This window comes from Poecilia mexicana, unplaced genomic scaffold (assembly GCF_051168715.1).
Source record: "Poecilia mexicana isolate PSO_F unplaced genomic scaffold, ASM5116871v1 scaffold_23, whole genome shotgun sequence".
In the NCBI taxonomy this organism is placed as follows: Eukaryota; Metazoa; Chordata; class Actinopteri; order Cyprinodontiformes; family Poeciliidae; genus Poecilia; species Poecilia mexicana.
In genome coordinates this window covers 8,033,124-8,051,678 of record NW_028263392.1, presented here as the reverse complement: position 1 = coordinate 8,051,678, position 18,555 = coordinate 8,033,124, and the positions used below count along the sequence as shown (strand labels likewise).

The 18,555-nt window shown below is 39.9% G+C and overlaps 1 protein-coding gene across 2 annotated transcripts in view; it reads right to left on the bottom strand.

Annotated features, from left to right (window-relative positions):
- Positions 1 to 18,555, bottom strand: part of znf800b (zinc finger protein 800b) — a 32,112-nt gene that overhangs the window by 7,365 nt on the left and 6,192 nt on the right. For both annotated transcript variants that reach the window (XM_014970958.2, XM_014970934.2), the window contains exons 2-6: positions 9,982 to 10,084; positions 5,937 to 6,258; positions 3,731 to 3,826; positions 2,338 to 2,481; positions 61 to 241 (exon numbers count right to left, since the gene is read on the bottom strand). In XM_014970958.2, coding sequence (XP_014826444.2) covers positions 61 to 241; positions 2,338 to 2,481; positions 3,731 to 3,826; positions 5,937 to 6,258; positions 9,982 to 10,038 — 800 coding nt within the window. In that variant the 5' untranslated portion in view covers positions 10,039 to 10,084. The remainder of the gene's footprint in view (positions 1 to 60; positions 242 to 2,337; positions 2,482 to 3,730; positions 3,827 to 5,936; positions 6,259 to 9,981; positions 10,085 to 18,555) is intronic.

Here is an 18,555-nt window from a genome sequence, read left to right as displayed (position 1 = left end):
TACATTCCGTTTGTGAATTTAAATGCAACACGTTTGTCCCTTGTTTTAATAAAAACACACCTGGTTGTGTGTGATGGAAATCTCGCCAGTTCCTCCTCTGTGGTGAGGTACTGGAACACCGCCTTGTTGGTGGTCTGGATGGGCTCTAATCGGACCACGTAGTCGGGCCGGTCAGCTCTGGGATATATTGCGTCCAGTAAATCCTTCATGGCTACACTCTGTCGGTCATCACCGGAAGAGCCTGTCGGAGAAAAATCATCGTCCATTACTTCAAACGGAGTTCAGGGATGGGTTTGTTACAACATAATGCTATAATTAACCACACACACAAACCTAATGTATTAAATAGGCATTTGTTTTTCAGCTGTGGTTATTTAATGTCCGATCGTCAAAGCTGGGGTCAGAACAGCCATGCTCTCCACAAACTTTATGTGTGCTTAAGAAATCCATAACCACGCAGGCAACACGGTAAACAAGCGACAAAACGTCCTCAGGTTAGATTAAACCAATGCTGAACTTTTCAGCTTCCATACAAAACGCTGTGTGGCAGCAAACCAACACTGAACATTTCAGTGAATGTATGTCATGACCACTGTGACGTACGGCGGTGAAAGAACCAAGTTTTTACCGCCATGCTGCCCACTTCCTTACGGCTTCCCGTAGCAGCAAAGCTCCACAAAGTTAACAGGAAGAAGGATGATGATTTGACTCGTTTTTGTTTTCATCCCCACAGCAAGACACAGACACAGGATAGTTAAAAATAAACCCTTCAGTCAAACCTACTATGGAATGGTTAAGATAACTGCATAATCCTGTTTCTCCCACATATAATCACTGTGTTTAAATGTATAGAATTCTGTCTGACAATATTTAAAAAATTCAAGGGGTATAACGCCTAACAGACAAAAAATAATGAAACTGAAGCAGCAGACATTCATTTCAAATCTCTGAGCTCATACGCCAGAATCAGATGAAAGCTTTAAAATCAAAACAGACAATGTAATAAGTCCTGTCTTCAACTTTCTGCTTAATAACTAAACGATGGTAAAAGGGGGGGAAAAAAACCAACACATTAAATATTGCTACTGTTAATGTGACTGTCAGAAGCAACAAAAAAACATGTCTTCTTGTTGCTCAGTCTGTTTGGTAAATACTTTTAATCATAGAGAGATTCCCTTCTCTACAGCACATATAATCATTTTGCCATTAAGCATCATTAGCGTGAAAAACTCTCAACTGGAAACGAAGAGGCAGAAGACTCATCTGTTCAGACCGTCGGGGTGCAATGCGACAGGTGAGACAAATCGAGCAAAACTTTGCCGCAACCACAAACGATCAATGCTCAGAATATCAAAGATGGAAACGGCAGCAATTAGGTCATTTAATAATACAATACACATCCAACCCAAAGCTATAAGCGCTTTATTGAGGGGAAAAAAAAAAAAAAAAAAAACCGAGCTACTTATGCAGAGGAAACATCATTACAACCCCAGGCAGATGATGATAGCATTAGGATGGAGAAGGTTCATACAGCAGTAATTGGTAAGGTGGAGAAAACTGAGCAAAATATATTGACTTCCTTTTGTTGGGATTGCTTTCCCTTCGAGGAGGGGAAGAGTTACAGAAACGATATCAAGAGTTTTACAGACTTCTTCATCCCCTGGAGTTAAGAGTGGAAAACATGGAAACACACTGCAGCTAATTAAGAGTTTGGAAAACAAAAAAAAAAGCTCCAACACTGACAAATTATAGTCTCTCTGATGGAGGGGAAAGCTGGCCTTTGTGTAATAAACGTTCAAAGGAGAGAAGATGCTACTGTGTGCCTATGCTTCTATATGAAAGCGCAAGGAAGGGAATCGTAATTAGGAGACAGATGGCATGAAAGCGAGTGAGGGATCCTTGGAGTGAAAGAATACTGAAGTAAAACGCGAAGACATCCAAGGAGACTGTGAAGACAGAGAGTGTTTGTGCAAACTTCAGAGTTCACAACGACTTAGATGAAATCGAGACAAATCTAGCTGATCTGTGGGACGCTTTCAGATGTTTACGTCGTCTTTAGCAAGCAGAAATTAATCGCTTGCTCTCTCTGTTGATTTTCACAACGAGAGGACATTTAGGCTGTTGACAGTCCCTTAAAATTACATGCGCCATCAACTCGACCACATTTGGTCGATAATTAACACAATTGATCAAAACCATTGAATTGGAGCTCCAACTCCAACTTTTAATATGAAAGATCAGGGGTCAAGTTGTGGGGAATTTTCAAGCAGAGTCTCTTGGTCTTCATGATTCTGTTTGCTAATGGGTTTTTGGTATTACATGTGTCGCGTTACCCACCGTCAGATTCAGGTAGCCGTGATAAGCAGTAGTACTCTTTGTGCGTGATGAGGTTCGGGAGGCCTCTGAACAGACTGCGACACAGTTTACACTCAAAGATGGTGTCTACCTCCCTGAGCAGCATGGTTCTGAGCTGGTTGGTGCCTGCAAGTAAAGAGAGAGAGAGAGAAAAAAAAGGGAAAAACGGTGAGCAGATGGATCTTTCTGTACCTCATTATCCATTTTAATGCGATCTTCCAGGAGAAAATGGCAAACCCGCCTGGAACTTTGCTCAAAAAGGTCTGCAATAACGTTTTTGGCATTTCTCATATTTTGAAAGGAGATTGGTAGTGATCGTCTTTTTTTTGTTTTTTTTTTTTTTTTTTTTTTGTTTTGCAAAATGCTGATTTGAATTGCGGTGCAACAAAATAGCGGTTGTGATGTTTTGTGATTGTTTGGATCATCATTTCATTTTTTTCCCCTTATTTTACTTGATGAAAAAAAAAAAAGATTTTAAAACTTCTGTTGACTGGTTTGCTTTGCTACACCTAATTGGTGAAGTAATAAATGTCAGGGGTATTTTTGTCCCATCTGTGGAATTTGTTTCATAGGGAAAAAAAAGAAATGAAATTATCCTGATTCTAATCAAATCTTTCTTCTCTTTTCCCTGGTTTCTTTTGTTTTAAAGTGTTTAATTTGCATAAAAAGAACCCCTTTCCACTCTTTATGTCACTGGCGTCAGCTTTCTGATTAAAGTGGTTTGTAATCAATTCAGACTGAACCCGAGTTCTCATAGCAGTTTTAAAGAGCACATTTTACAGTACAAGGAGTGCAAATTTTGCATCCTGCAGAACGTTTCCATCAGGTTGTGCAAATTATAAGTTTAAACACAGACGCAGGCAAATCCAGGAATTATAGTCGAATCAAAAACAGCAACACTAAGGATAAGCAGTGTTTAAGGTTAAAGAAATATTGGTTGTTTAATCCTGGGAAAAAAGTTCAAATAAATCAGGTATGCTGTTCAAAGAATTACAAAAGTCAGATGTATTAAATTGGGCTAAAACTTTAAAACAGTGTAGATCTAAAAGAAAATATAGTTAATAATAGATTTTTTAGATACACTTCAAATTTTTTTTTTTGAATTAAGATTTCATCAAATGAACAAAAAAAAATGCTTTTAAAAAATGAATACAAAATAATCCAGAAAGAACATCAACTGTGTTTTCCTTTTGTTTAAATCCAGCTCTTAGTAATGAGGGTTTTAATCACAACGATTAAAACTTGGGTTTGAACAACCCCAAGAAAAAAAAACAAAAAAAACAGGACACACACACATTAAAAATAATGATAAGAAGCTAGAGCTAGAGAGGTAGAAAGAAGGAGGAGGAAACAACTAGAAAACAGAGACGCATACCGGATCGGAAGCATTCAATTATCTGCTGAATCCCAGACTTGGAGGTCTGCAGAGGCTGCTGGAGCAGAGGGGGATCGCCAGGCTCAGCACACAAACCTAGACAGAGAGAAAGACACAGCATTATATCAAAGTCAGCTCCTAATTGTATAAGAGTGTGGCCATCTTGGAGAACTACAGCATCGCAAGAGAAGAGGTTCTGTGGCGGCTATGAACGAGGTAAATTACTGTGTGCTGAAAAGAGCTCACACAATGAGATCTGTACAGGACAGTGATTCATTCTGACCTTATTACCGCCTATCACACCAACACCACATAAGCTCTTAAAGGCAAAGATAAAGGAGGACATCTTTCTTCAAAATAAAATCTGGAGCCCCTACGGAAGAACAAATGCATTGCACAAGAAAAATGAAAATCTTCACTCAGTTGGGCTAATGAAGAGCACGTCATCGGTCCTTTTGGTTCAACACAGACCACAGCATCTTATTGTCACTTAATCTGACGAAATCAGAGAAGCATCCCAATGGACGTGTCCTCGTTCACTGGTGACCTGAATCGCAACAGAGTTAAGGGTCAAGTAGGAAGCAGAAATCCTGAAGAAGAATCTTTTTTTATTGTTATTATTTACCGACATGCTTTGTTATGAATCTTGAAATCTGGGAGAAAACCGAAAGGTAATCGTTGTGATGCTATTTTTACATAAAAGTCAAATTTTTACTGTTGAGGTTTTGAAATATTTAATACAAAATAAAAGGAGGAAAAAAAAAAACCTTCATACAACAACCTGCTAAAGTTGCACTGAGAAACCAACTGGTTACTCGTATCAGAGGATGTTCAGGTTGATGGGCCGGTTGGCAACGCTAATGTCTGATCGTTCTCTGCCGTTTCCAAGCACTCGCGTCTCACAGTTGCAACAACACTCTTGTCAAAGTTGGTGCTGAATCAAGACGGTGCTAGCACTTTATCTATGCCGAGTGATAATGAGAGGGAGTGAGACTTAAAGCAGACAACAGGAAGGCTGACAAGCTCAGGAATAGTTCTCAGTTTGTCCCTCTGAGGTTTCAACCTCTGTGAGACTCTGGTTTGTGATTAAAACATCTTAAAAAGCCTTTGTTTCAAAATGACATTAAAATGCTGTTTTACAGTAACCTTTCTCGCATACATGCATCATGATGTCGCCAATGCACCCAACAGAAATAACTGAAAGTAAGATTTTTAAGTTGTTTCTACATCTGCTCGTATTGTATTCAATATCAGCCGATCAAATCAGACGGATTTCACCAGGAGATGCTCCTCATTAGCAGGTAAATGGTAACGTGGTTGACATTTAAAAGCGTGTCACACCGGCTTTTATGTGCAAACGACTGCAGACGATCGTATGCAACAGGAAAGAGGTGTGTTGTGGCCAATGTGTCTGTAGAACGTTACAGTGACACAAGTTAAAACTGTGTCAGCCAGGGTCAGTCGGCGCCTCCCTCATGGCTATCAACCTGATCAGAGTTAGACGCATGAGACCAGAGAGGAAAAGCAGCATGGACTCGATCCATTTCACAGTCGTGTCAGCTGATTTGATGAGGTAAAAGTGAGAAAGGGGGGAGGAAAAGCTGCGGACGCATCGACAAGGCCCCTAAGGCATCGACTGGAAAGGCTGGAAACATGAATGAGAATGGAAGGGGAAAAGCCAGAAAGAAAGTGACGAGGATTAGCTTAACTAAATGGGTGACAGAGAGCATTGTCTTCCCCACCATCCCCACCCCCTCACCTCTACTTCTAAACTGCTTTAATCCCAGCAGCACAGGTCACTGAACCCACATGACCCCCGCGGAGGGGGTCAAAGATCAGTCCTGTTTACAGTGAGTGCTCAAAGCATTACACCAAAGCACGACTAGCGTCAGTTCAAACTCTAAACATGACTGGAGCTTGATTCAACAGGGTGCAAACCCTGGCAGGAAGAATTCCACTGCAAACAAAACTTTCTTAAGTGTTTGGATAACCCGGGCCAACTTCTCATGCACGTCACGGCACTCGGAGCCAAAAACAGCTCCTCTTCGGAGCAGTCAATTTCTCAGTGAGAACAAATCATTCAGCTTTATTTTGAGCTGCTACATTCGGTGCCCCGGCAGCGAGGCTGCACAGGGGGTTGACGGACAGCCTTAGCCTGGAGGTGAGTGAATCAAAGCGCCGAGACGTGCAGAATCAAAAGAAGCACCTGCGTTATGGCCGTCGTTATTGGCCGCGGGAGGCTGACCCTGCTCCTCGGTCTGGCAGCTCTGGTCCCTGGTCTCTGAGCTCCTGTGGAGTTCAGGCACCAGAGGGGGAATGGGCTTCCACAGAGACTTGGCCTGCGGCTGGGCGGAGGCGTCGCTCTTTTCCTGAGCCTCCACCGGAGCTTCCTTGTGCTCGCAGTTTTCCGACAAGCTTCCGGCGGGAGGAGAGTTCTGAATGAGGATCTGATCTCCTCCCTTGGACTGGTCTTGCGGTGGATGCTGAGTGTCCACGTTAAGTTCCTCCATGTCTGTCTGACCACCACCCTGAGAAAAACCAGACCAGAAATGAAGGAAAAAAAAAATTATACACAAAGAAAGAAATCAACTGAAATCATCACAATCAAAGTTATCATTCAAAGGATGTGAGGGATTGCTTGTGATCTAATATAACAGGGACTTGCAGATGTAAAGAAGGCCGTTTTGGTACACAAAATAGCTAAAACAAAGTCAGATTAAATAGAGATCAGTGGTGGAAAACAGTTTTTCAGCTTTCAAAAGTATCTCACTAGTATTGTGCTGCCGCAAACATGTTGTGAGAATTTAGACAAAAACAGGGGGTGAGAATACTTTCAGCAAGGCACAGTACGAGTACTTTTGATTTGATCAAAGGCTTATAAAGGCATTCAAACATTTTCCATTTCAAAACTGAATATTCTGATGCTTGTACAGCCAGGTCTGAAGTTGGCTTCTGACTTGGCTGTGCGATAAAAGGCTGATCGACTGCTCTTTTGGTGTCCAGGTTCATTTAGATCAGTTCTACTACAAATTCTAAAAAGCTTACACCTTTCACTTTTTATTCCATTAGAAAACAGAATAAGCAAGAGCGAATGTGTCATTATTAAATATACAAGTTGTCTTTCAGAGCTTGAAAAATGCTAAAAGACAGTTTTGTAATTTTTTTCAAACTCCCAGAATCTTAACCAGGTACATTGTTGGTGACAAATATGGGCTCAGAACACCTGGATGTAGACGGTACCCGTGTGTCTGGCCATCAAGTCAGCTGAACAGCTGGACTATTCGTGAAGGACCATTATCTTCAGAATACACAGGCACCCTTGAGCTGATAAGTGACTCCACTCCAGCTTTTTAGATTTAACGTGTGTGCTGTTGTTAGGCCTGTCGCGATAAACGATAAATCAATTAATTGCATGATAAATTAAACCTATCAACCTCATTTTAATTATCGGCTTTATCGTCTCTTCCTGCCTTTTTTTTCCTTTCTCTTGATGACACTGAATGAAAAAAGGCTCAACTCCGGTGCTCTCCACTGACCCTCCCTTCCTCATTTCCTTAGTGTAATGTCCAGCGCACACAACACGAGTTGTCAGCCGACTGTCGGCCCATTTTCAAAACCTGAGAGACCCATTAGCCGACTGAAATCCTAGGTATAACAGTTCGATCGGGTTTGATCGTGCTGTGTGGTCTCAAGCCACACAGCCATTATTTTGGACTTGTAGCCCAAAATAATGGCTACAAGTCCAGTTTACTAATTTTAAAATCAGGCATTAATCAATGCTTTACTAGAATCTACCTGTGATGCATGTGGCTAGATTCAGCGTAAAGTCCTGACTGAATGAAAATCATTATAACCTATTAATGTCATGTTAACGATGAACAGCTGAAAAGTTACCGGGTTTATCTCCAACCAGAGAGGAGTTGGACCCAAATTGCTCCAACTCCAACCCCTTGTCATTTCTATATTCTTTGCACGAAATGTTGAATAAACATTAATGTTGTTTCCACATATCATCTCTGATGTCCGCTGGACTTCGGGTTGTGCTGTGTCAGCTGTTTGGGATTCCCCTCCGTAATTTCCCCTTAGAAGAGAAGAATCCACTAGAGGTGTGCCGATCTATCGGTCACCGATCATAATCGGGCCGATGTCCGTGAAAAAGTGTATGATCGGTGATCGGCGATTATTGGCTCTTGTTGTCGATACCAATCACCTGCTTCTCATTTCACAGCCTGCTTGTGCAGCTGGTCTCCTCTTTCCTTCACACTGCGCAAACGCGCAGCAACAAATCCTAAGCGATGCGGAACTATGATGCACTGAGTGAATGGGGAAGTTAAGCGTGTTGCGGCGGAAAATTGAAGCAGTCAAAATGCATCAACAGAACGAAGCTAATACGACATAAAAACAATGCAATACTTGACGGAGTTTGGCTACATCAAGGCTCACTGCAGTAAAATAGACATACGGAACAGATGTCAGATAACAGGCAAAGCAGCGCACAGCTACAAACACTCACCCGGATTAGCATGACGGTCGGAAAGCTAAACAAATAACCCGCTAAATTATTTAAGTCTCCGAGCTGCGATGTAAGACGCTGGTTCTGCTCTCCTGTTGAACCGCTGCTACGCTACAGGTAGTAATATTTGACAGACGGAGCGCCGCTTCTGCTCCACCTGGCAGTGACTCTCACACCGAACCTGCTTAAAGCTGCAGCATCTAACTTAAAAAATACATTTTACATACGTTTTAAAACTTTCGCTGTCCTAACATGAGACAGATAATCTCTGAAAAAATAATCGATCTCCTCCCTGTTCTGCATAATTACTCCGCTCAGTCAGAAACAGCCAATCAGAGCTAGCAGTAATCAGCTAGCCGCCATGCTATCAGGAAGTTTTCATTCAGTAACTCAGGATTGTTTATTGTAATGGAACCTGTTTTTGCCTTTGAATGTTAAGTTTTATACCTGAACTTTTTGGCAATGTTGAGAGGTTTTATTTTGGCTCTTTGCATTATTTAGCCTCTTCAGAGCCTTCATATGTTTTCAGTCTGTTAAAGATAGTATTACCGATAGCAGTACAATTTGCACAATGCCTGTTTTGTTTAGTTTTCTTCTTGGAAAAAGTTATTAAAAACAAGTTTTTGTCTAAATTAAGGTGAATTCATGGTTCCTTTTTCCACATAATGTAACCGGTAGTGTTTATGATAAAAAATAAATAAATAATAATTATGTGATCGGTATCGGTGGTCGGCCCTCATGGGTGATCGGTATTGGTATCGGCAGGAAAAAACCTGATCGGCACATCTCTAGAATCCACGCTTTCTGATTGGCTACCTGTCACATTCAGCGTTAAGCTCCCAGTCGGGGGAAACCCCTGATTTAGATCGGAGCGGCCACAACGATCTAAATCACACTGCAAGATGATCGGTTACGAAATCACCAGCGACAATCTTAGATCGGCCAGCGATCTAAGATTGTCATAAGGGGAAAATAGGGGCAAAAAATCATGCAGTGTGAACTATTGCAACAGGTAGTCGGATGTGCCCATCTTCTCTATTTAAATCTAGTGATTACTGAAGGTCAATATAGTATACAGACTTCACAATCTGCACTCTTTTGGTTGAATACAGTATTTATTTCCACTTTGGTTTTATGTTGTTTAGTTTTTATTCAAGTACGTTTTTTGTTAATGGAGACTGAGAATCCATTTTATTTTTGTTTTTGGTTGTTTTGTTTATTTAGTTTATCAGTTCCAGTGTCATGTGTTCTTTTGAAAATAAACTAACTATGGCAGGAAATCGCATGCATTATTAGTCATTTCCATTAAATCAGTGTCAAAAGGTCTTGAAACAATATTATCGTTTATCGCAATAATTTTTTAGACAATTAATCGTCCAGGAAAATTTGTTATCGTGACAGGCCTAGCTGTTGAGTCTGTAAACCAGACCTTCCTCCTCTTCCACTCCTTAATCTTTTTCTTTCCCACAAACCAATTTATTCTCATTTTCTCTGTGTCTGTCTAGCTAACGGTGTGTCCCTGCTGCCCTTGGAAATGGATAAATGAGTTCACATTAGGCACATTACAATACATCAGCACAAGACGGTGTACCGCTTGGGCACTGGGCCACTCCGTACATTCAAACACTCGTGCTTGGATGAGGTGGCAGGACACAACCTCATCCAAGTTAGGCATTCAAGAAAGTCTAAGTGGGAAAAAAGGAGGAAGGTAACAAGAGTGTTTTTCTTTTTGCAGTACCTGTCTGCGGAGACAGTGAGCAGTCTTCCTCCCAGGTGATTTCTGGGCCTTCGCCATGCTCCCAAGACTGGCCTGGTGCACCACACGTTCACTACCAGCTTACCTGTAACCATGCAACAACAGACCATGTAAGCTAATGAATTAGACACCACTCCAGCTGGGTGTGTGACTAAGGTTAAAAATGGCTCTTGGTGAATTAAGGCTGAGCCAAAATAGATAGCAAAACGTCAGAACCTGGTGTGTGATCTTTGTTTTTAATCACATTCGGAGTCTTTAGCAAATTCCTGACACAGGCAAATTATTAACAAAAATGCATACATATTAATTCTTTGAAAACATGCAAATTTGACTGTTACTGTGGAACAAAACTCTAACCAAAAGATGAGCTACCTTTGTAACTCATCTTCCACATATTTAATTTCTCTGTCGGACTGACAAGAATATAAGAAATATGAACACAGAGAAGTTTAAAATTATAGATGTGGTGTCAGCAATCAAAGGATTTTTGCATTTGACTGCCCCTGATCGGTGAGTAGGAAACTAAAAATGAGGCGCTTAAAAATTTCGTTAAGAGGAAGCAGAAACGCTGTAAAGACCATTTTGAAAGAAAATTATTCACTATGGAGAGACATCAAGCACGATCTCACCACAGGGAGATAGTCCTCAGTATTTAACAGGAAGCAGAATATATTACAGCAAAATTACTCCATTTTATCCTTTTTGAAAGCAATAAAAGGGTAAAACATCCAAGGAGATGAATACTTTATAAAGAGAAATCTCAACCAGCTCAACTCCGAATCAGCAGTGCCGACTTTTAAGAGCATATCACAAATAAATAGACAAGGCAGAGTAGTTGTAAGAGCAAATCACCAATTTAAAACAAGAATTCTTTTAGTCAAAGCATAAGAAAAACAAAATTTAACTTGCTGCCCTCTAGTGGGAACTATTGATCAAATTTGATAAACTGAGTTGCGGGAGACACTACCTGTTCTGTGAGACTACAAACAATTAATTTGAATTCCAGAAGGAGTTGAAAGTACAATTCCTTATCTACAACTTTACGCAGTTTAATAATGTTGTGAGTGAGCGAGTCTAAAAAGAGACAAATAGAAACCAACCAAAAAGATCTTCACGAAACAGAAGATTGGTGTGGCTCGGAAGTTGTATATTACGTTTGTTTCTTTCGTCCCCTTAGCTTTACATACAGCATTTGTGGGCGAATGCACAAATATATTTTTGAAACATACTTCGATATCTTTAACAAAACATACATTTGTGCTAAAACAAAAAATGACAAAAGCGAAAGAAACATTCGTTCAAACTATAAGATAAAGTTAAAGAAACTTGTAAAGTAAGAAAATTACTAAATAGCTTCACATCTTTGACTACCCAGTTCAGAACCGTCATGGTACTTGTAGTCCCCCTCAAAATCCAGCAGAGGGAGACAAACATGCCTGTAAAATGTTCCAGCGGTTCAAAACTTTCTTTTGTCTCAACATATAGAAAACAACAGACCCAGAGTGACGGACGGCAAGAGCTTATGAATGAACATTTTTAAGCATGCACACCAAATGTGCAGAGGTTTCCAGAGAACAAAACAGAGAAAACTGTGGATGATTTACAAAATATATAACAGCAACAAGACCTCCCTGTTCATTTAAAAGCAAAGGTCAAGCTCTTCCCGCAGTGAAGTATGCAACAGGAAATTAAATCTAATATTTTACATAGTAACAGCTGTGTGAATTATGGCATTGTCACAGCGCTATGATCCACTGTAATTTAACAGCTTTTTTGTTTACAAAGAATTAAATCTACCTATAAGGCAAAGCAGAGGTACTTTAATTGCACAATTGGTAGCTTAAGTGGATTTTTGTTTTTTTAAAACTAGATTTTCAGGACTTTGGCAAAATGAGGACATTTGTTTTCTTCCAAGTTCAGGCTGCAGGCAACTTCTGAATCCTCGCATTCAGTGCTGATGATACACAAGATTACTACGAGGCAATAACTCAACAGCAGAGGCTACTTGAAATGATGGAGCTCCGACTTAATAGCTGGAGTGGAGCCGCAACTGGAGAACAGACGAGAAAATGTCAGTCTGTCGGAGTTAAAATGGAGCATCGGTTAGGAAAACGCAACAAATGATGTCTGCTGCTTGTGGGTGTTGTATATCATAAAATTTGAAGTGTGTCAAACCACGGAGTGGCAGCAAAGAAGCAAATAAACAACACTCCTATTTCAAAATGGTAAAGATGCTACAGGTGAAGAAAGTCGTTAGTTTGACTGAACTCTGCTCAAAACGAGAATTTGCCTGGTTGGAATTATTTTTTCTAAAGGACAAAGAAGAAATCACGCAAAACATTTTAAGAGCAACTTTAGAAATTAGCTGCTCTTAAAATGGACCTTTTCTTTTATTGTCATTTAATAGGTCAAATATATATATATATATATATATATATATATATATATATATATATATATATATATATATATATATATATATATATATATATATATATATATACAGGTGCTGGTCATAAAATTAGAATATTGTGATAAAGTTCATTATTTTCCATAATGTCATGATAAAAATTAAATTGTCATATATTTTAGATTCATTGCACACCAACTGAAATATTTCAGGTCTTTTATTGTTTTAATTTTGATGATTTTGGCAAACAGCTCTTGAAAACCCAAAATCCCTGTCTCAAAAAATTAGAATATTATGAAAAGGTTCTCTGAACGAGCAATAAAAATAATCATCTGAATCAACAAAGTAACTCTAAACACCTGAAAAAGATTCCTGAGGCCTTTAAAAACTCCCAGCCTGGTTCGTTACTCAAAACCGCAATCATGGGTCAGACTGCTGACCTGACTGCTGTCCAGAAGGCCATCACTGACATCCTCAAGCAAGAGGGTGCGAAACGGAAAGAAATTTCTGAACGAATCGGCTGTTTGCAGAGTGTTATATCAAGGCACCTCAGTGGGAAGTCAGTAGGAAGGAAAAAGTGTGTCAGAAAACGCTGCACAACGAGAAGAGGTGACCGGACCCTGAGGAAGATTGTGGAGAAGGGCCGATTCCAGACCAAATTAAATTTTCATCTCCATAAAACTTTTCAGCAGATGGAAGCATGAAGTGCTCCAAAATCTTCTGATAGCTGCTGCATTGATCCTGCCCTTGATAAAACCCAGTGGACCAACACCAGCAGCTGACATGGCACCCAGACCATCACTGACTGTGGGTACTTGACACTGGACTTCTGGCATTTTGGCATTTCCTTCTCCCCAGTCTTCCTCCAGAGTCTGGCACTTTGATTTCCGAATGACATGCAAAGTTTGCTTTCATCCGAAAAAAGTACTTTGGACCACTGAACAACAGTGGTCCAAAGTGCTGCTTCTCTGTAGCCCAGGTCAGGCGCTTCTGCCGCTGTTTCTGGTTCAAAAGTGGCTTGACCTTTGACCTGGGGAATGCGGCACCTGTAGCCCATTTCCTGCACACGCCTGTGCACAGTGGCTCTGGATGTTTCTACTCCAGACTCAGTCCACTGCTTCCCCCAAGGTCTGGAATCGGCCCTTCTCCACAATCTTCCTCAGGGTCCGGTCACCTCTTCTCGTTGTGCAGCGTTTTCTGACACACTTTTTCCTTCCTACTGACTTCCCACTGAGGTGCCTTGATATAACACTCTGCAGACAGCCGATTTGTTCAGAAATTTCTTTCTGTTTCTCACCCTCTTGCTTGAGGATGTCAGTGATGGCCTTCTGGACAGCAGTCAGGTCAGCAGTCTGACCCATGATTGCAGTTTTGAGTAATGAACCAGGCTGGGAGTTTTTAAAGGCCTCAGGAATCTTTTTCAGGTGTTTAGAGTTACTTTGTTGATTCAGATGATTATTTTTATTGCTCGTTCAGAGAACCTTTTCATAATATTCTAATTTTTTGAGACAGGGATTTTGGGTTTTCATGAGCTGTTTGCCAAAATCATCAAAATTAAAACAATAAAAGACCTGAAATATTTCAGTTGGTGTGCAATGAATCTAAAACATATGACAATTTAATTTTTATCATGACATTATGGAAAATAATGAACTTTATCACAATATTCTAATTTTATGACCAGCACCTGTATATATATATATATATATATATATATATAAGCTTCTTTGCCTACAGTCAATAAACATAAAACAACAGCACGTACTGCCATATACTATAATTTAATGAGAACAAGATAACGGCGTAATGTGCTTCGATGCATCAAAACAGGGATAATTTTTTTCAAATGTAGTTATTTCAATTTAAGATGCCTTAAGACTTCCTATTATTCAGTCAAAATCAGAATTGGTAGGTTCCAATCAGTATATCTCTATGCTTTTGCACACTTGAGGTGATATTCACATAACTTTTAAACCTAGTAGAGGCTACATCATTTATACTTTAAAATGCTTGAATTCACATAGGGTGTACTTTCTTTTTACTGAGTGGACTAATTGGAAACAAAGCTCTCATTGCTGCATGAACAGTGGGACAGATAAAGACATATCTGTGCTGTTTAGGTGGAGATAAAGGGTGAAAATAACAAGCTCAACTCTGAAGAGGAAAATGAACATTTGTAATGAACTGACATGAATAGATCAAACTGCAGACATGCAGTTATTAGGCTAACAGAGCAACAAAGCAAAGATATCACAGTAAATAAAGTTCAGTGAGCAGACAGCTTTATAGTTCTTCCCTTCAGAAGTTAGTCTGCCTCGACTTTTGTATCCTTGAGCCTGACAACCCTTTTCATTTGAGCCCTGAGGTTTGGCGATGTTAGTAAAAAACCTTTGGGATCCGACTGCTGCGAACGAGCTCACCAGCCTCTAAAAACGGAAAATGCACTGAATTTCTATGCTGGTTTTCTAGTTATAATGACCACTTAAAGCACTTTACGCTGGAGCCACATTCATCCAAGACAACTGCGCTCCCCAGAACCTATAGAGTCACACCAGAATAGTCACCTTTTAATACACCACGTTCATCAGTATCATCTCTGAAAGAAGCGATCTATCCCTCATATTCTCCTCCTTGTAGAAAACGCTTTCAACCTTTCTAGCAACTTTTTTGTTGGTACAACAAAACTGATTCTCAACCAGTTTAAAAGTTGATCTTGCTTCACATGTTGATCGGCTGAAGAAAGACAATTTTGGCTCTTTGAAAAGATTTCCAGTCACAAAGAAACACGGACAATCGTGGTTTGGAAACTCACTCTTATTGAAGAAACACCATTTCAAAATACTGGCCTTTTTCTTCCCTAAAGGAAAAAAAAAAGTCAGAATATGAAAATCTTATGCTGGGTCATGTCTAGTGAATGTCCCCTGGGAACGGGCCCTTATGACAGGTCCAAGACCAAGACTGTTTGTCAGGCAGATATTTAGAAAAAAGAAAAACAGAAAACCAGGCTACCATCATATGTCAGTTAATAGTTTTGCCACTTAATAAAAATCTTGAAAAAGAAAATAAATTGCGAGGACATTTTCACAAAATATAGATTTTAATGCATTTGTCGAGCTTGATTGTTGCTTAATACATGTTAATACTTTGGGGTCAATAAAGCTCTGTGCCTCCTGATGGCAGAGTGAAGGTTTTAGCGTTGATGGATGCTGGGATACACTGCTTCACTCTTCATCAAGAATAAGTTGCTTTAGGATATGCATATAGATGAGTGAGTTCAGTCTAATGAAAATCTCTGTGCGTCGGGGAACATCTTAGTAAAGCTGAGTTTTTTTAAGTGACTCAAAACTTCCCGTACTACCTGCATCCACAGCATCAGCAAACTGATTTATCCAGGGATCCCGAGTCTGATTTAAATGTACAGCGGTATCCAGAAGGTTGCAAATGCCAAACAAAGACCACCAGGAGCTAATTACTTTGCTGAGAGGTATTTCATTAAAAAATCTGACAAGCTGCTAGAAACGAAACCCTCCAGAGTCAGCCATCTCAAAGCGAAAAACACGGCCAGAAATGACTTATTTAAGGGCTTAGATGTACTACAAAGATCGGAAGCAATTGGATTTAGCCAGACCATCACCAATAATACACTAACACACATAACGCAAGGGACTCTCCCATTTCCATGGCAACAGACAGCCATGGTTATGAAGTAGAGAGTCTGGTTATAACTCAGGCAATAAAAGAGAAAGTGTCCTGGGCTAAAACTTATGAATTGGGAATGCCAAGAGTCTGCTCTTTGGCCCAAACTCTGCAGCCATACTTAGTTTTTACCTTGATGCTCTCTTAAATGTAGTTAGAAATACTTAAAAATGTCATATCAATAAGACTTCACCTCCCATTGGAAAAGATTACAATGGTATCTCGATTGCAATGAACTTTAATGGACCCGTTCGCATAATCATTGAAGGAAAAAATGTTCTTTTGCACAAAAATCAAAGTGTAGATGATTAGGTGAATAAAAAAGCAGGTTAGAATGAAACATTTCTTCACTGACTTCTCTGAAGAGACTGATGAACAACTGCTGATCAGTAAAGCACTGGAACAATGGCTAATGTGGCAGAAAAAGATGAAACTTTAAGTGAGACGTGGCTGGAATGCCAGATAAATCACACTTAAGAAATCTTGAGATTATTGAACTTCTTAGACTCATGAGCCTCCTTTACTACAGTACCACGCAAAGGTATTCACACCCCTTGAGCTTGTTTTTGTTTTTGGTCATGTTACAACCCATCACAAATTAGCACATTGTTGTGAAGTGGAAGGAAAAGATATAATGTTTTAAAAGAGTTTTATAAAAGACAAAATAACTTAGGACAATGCCTCAGGTGGGGAGAATTGTTCATCAGGAAACGACTATTGGTGGAAACCACTAATCTAAACTTCATGGAAGAAAAAGCAAGAGACAATCTAAAACGTCTTTGCAGTCTTTGCTATGACCCATAGGGAACACATGTAGTGGAGAGAGCTGCTCTGGTCAAATTAGACCAAAATTTAACTTTTCGCCTGTACGCTAAGGTAGTTCTGAAAAAAACTAATATTGTACGCTGAACTGTGAGTCATGGTGGTACCATCATCCTGTGAGAATGCATTTCTTAGGCAGTTACACTGACTCCAAAGTTATGGTAAATGGATTGAAGGGATACTGTGCTATTCTAGTCATTATAAAACCACTATATGAGCATCTCCCAAAAAGCTAACATACATTAATGTGTTAGTGAACTGCCCATGTGACCAGGGAGAGGAATCTGGAAAAACCCCCACAAATTTGCAATTACCAGACACTGAGCCACAGCAACAGTAGATAGGAAGACAGATGGAGTGAAAATACTGGATTATCTGAGAAAAACACCGATTTAACATTGCGGCTAATGCTAACAGCTCAGAGAGAAAATGACTTAAAATTCAGCATCGACCACTAACATAACGACTTAACTGTATCCCCGAAAAAAAACTTTCATGTTATTAAACAGCATATTCATGTACTGAATCTGTGGCAGGTTTTGATATCTGATGTTAATGGATGCTATCCACCCAATCCGACTGATCTTGAGGCATTTAGAAAAAATTGACAAAAATGCCCTATTCTATAAATGACTTGAAGTTGCAGGAGAAGCAAAATGTATTTCTATTGAGTGCACACAAACGTCTGCTGTACTTTGTTGTAAAAAAAATTTGAAAAACATGTATCATTTTCCTTCCAGTTTACAATGATGCTCTGCATCGAGCTGGTCAACAAAATGTGATAAAGTTAATACTTTTTGCAAGGTACTACAAGTTAAATGACTATCTTCATCTTTCCCATACCAACCAACAATGTATCCAGCTCCAGGCAGAACAACATTAAGACTCTGTGCCTACAGTCATCTCCTTGTATGCATTACCCCCATGGTTATGATCCATTTAAAGCTAAATTTATACCACAAAACAATCTACTCCACCAGTGCCCAATATTTCACAAATACAACTAATATTAGCTTCCATCTCTTGGGGTTCTGTTTGCCTCAGCCAGAAAATAATGTATTGGTGTGTTGACCAGTTTTAAGCAACTGTTATTCTAAAAGGCAAATCATCTGTTGTGCGTCGAGAGCCAACAGAAGAAATTATCCAATGTAAATAGAAAACCTCTAGTTCTTTTGTATGCAGAATACAAGTCACCCAAAAAAAAAACATATTTTATTTGGCCTATGTGCTTATGTTTACCTCAGCGTATCAGTTTATCAATAACAGATGAACTGTTTGGTTCTACAGCCAAGACATGTGTGGCAGCAATCAGTGTCCTCTGATATGCATTTCCTGCGGCTGAGCAGAGGCAGTCTGACAGGAAGATACGCTCTGACATGATGCTGACAGCTGGCAGACACGCCACTGATACCAGCTGGCCACAGGACAGTACAGACAGCGCCATAGCCAACTGGTACACATCCACATTGCTTGATATTACAAACGCTCGGCACTCAGTCACTGAATCCGGCAGTTTGGGCATTGTTCGTGTGACGTGACGGCGGGTTTACATCACCGGTGCCAATGTACGCTACAAGTGCAAATAGGGCTTATATAAATATAGGCACTTTGAGCAAGGTTATGTAAAC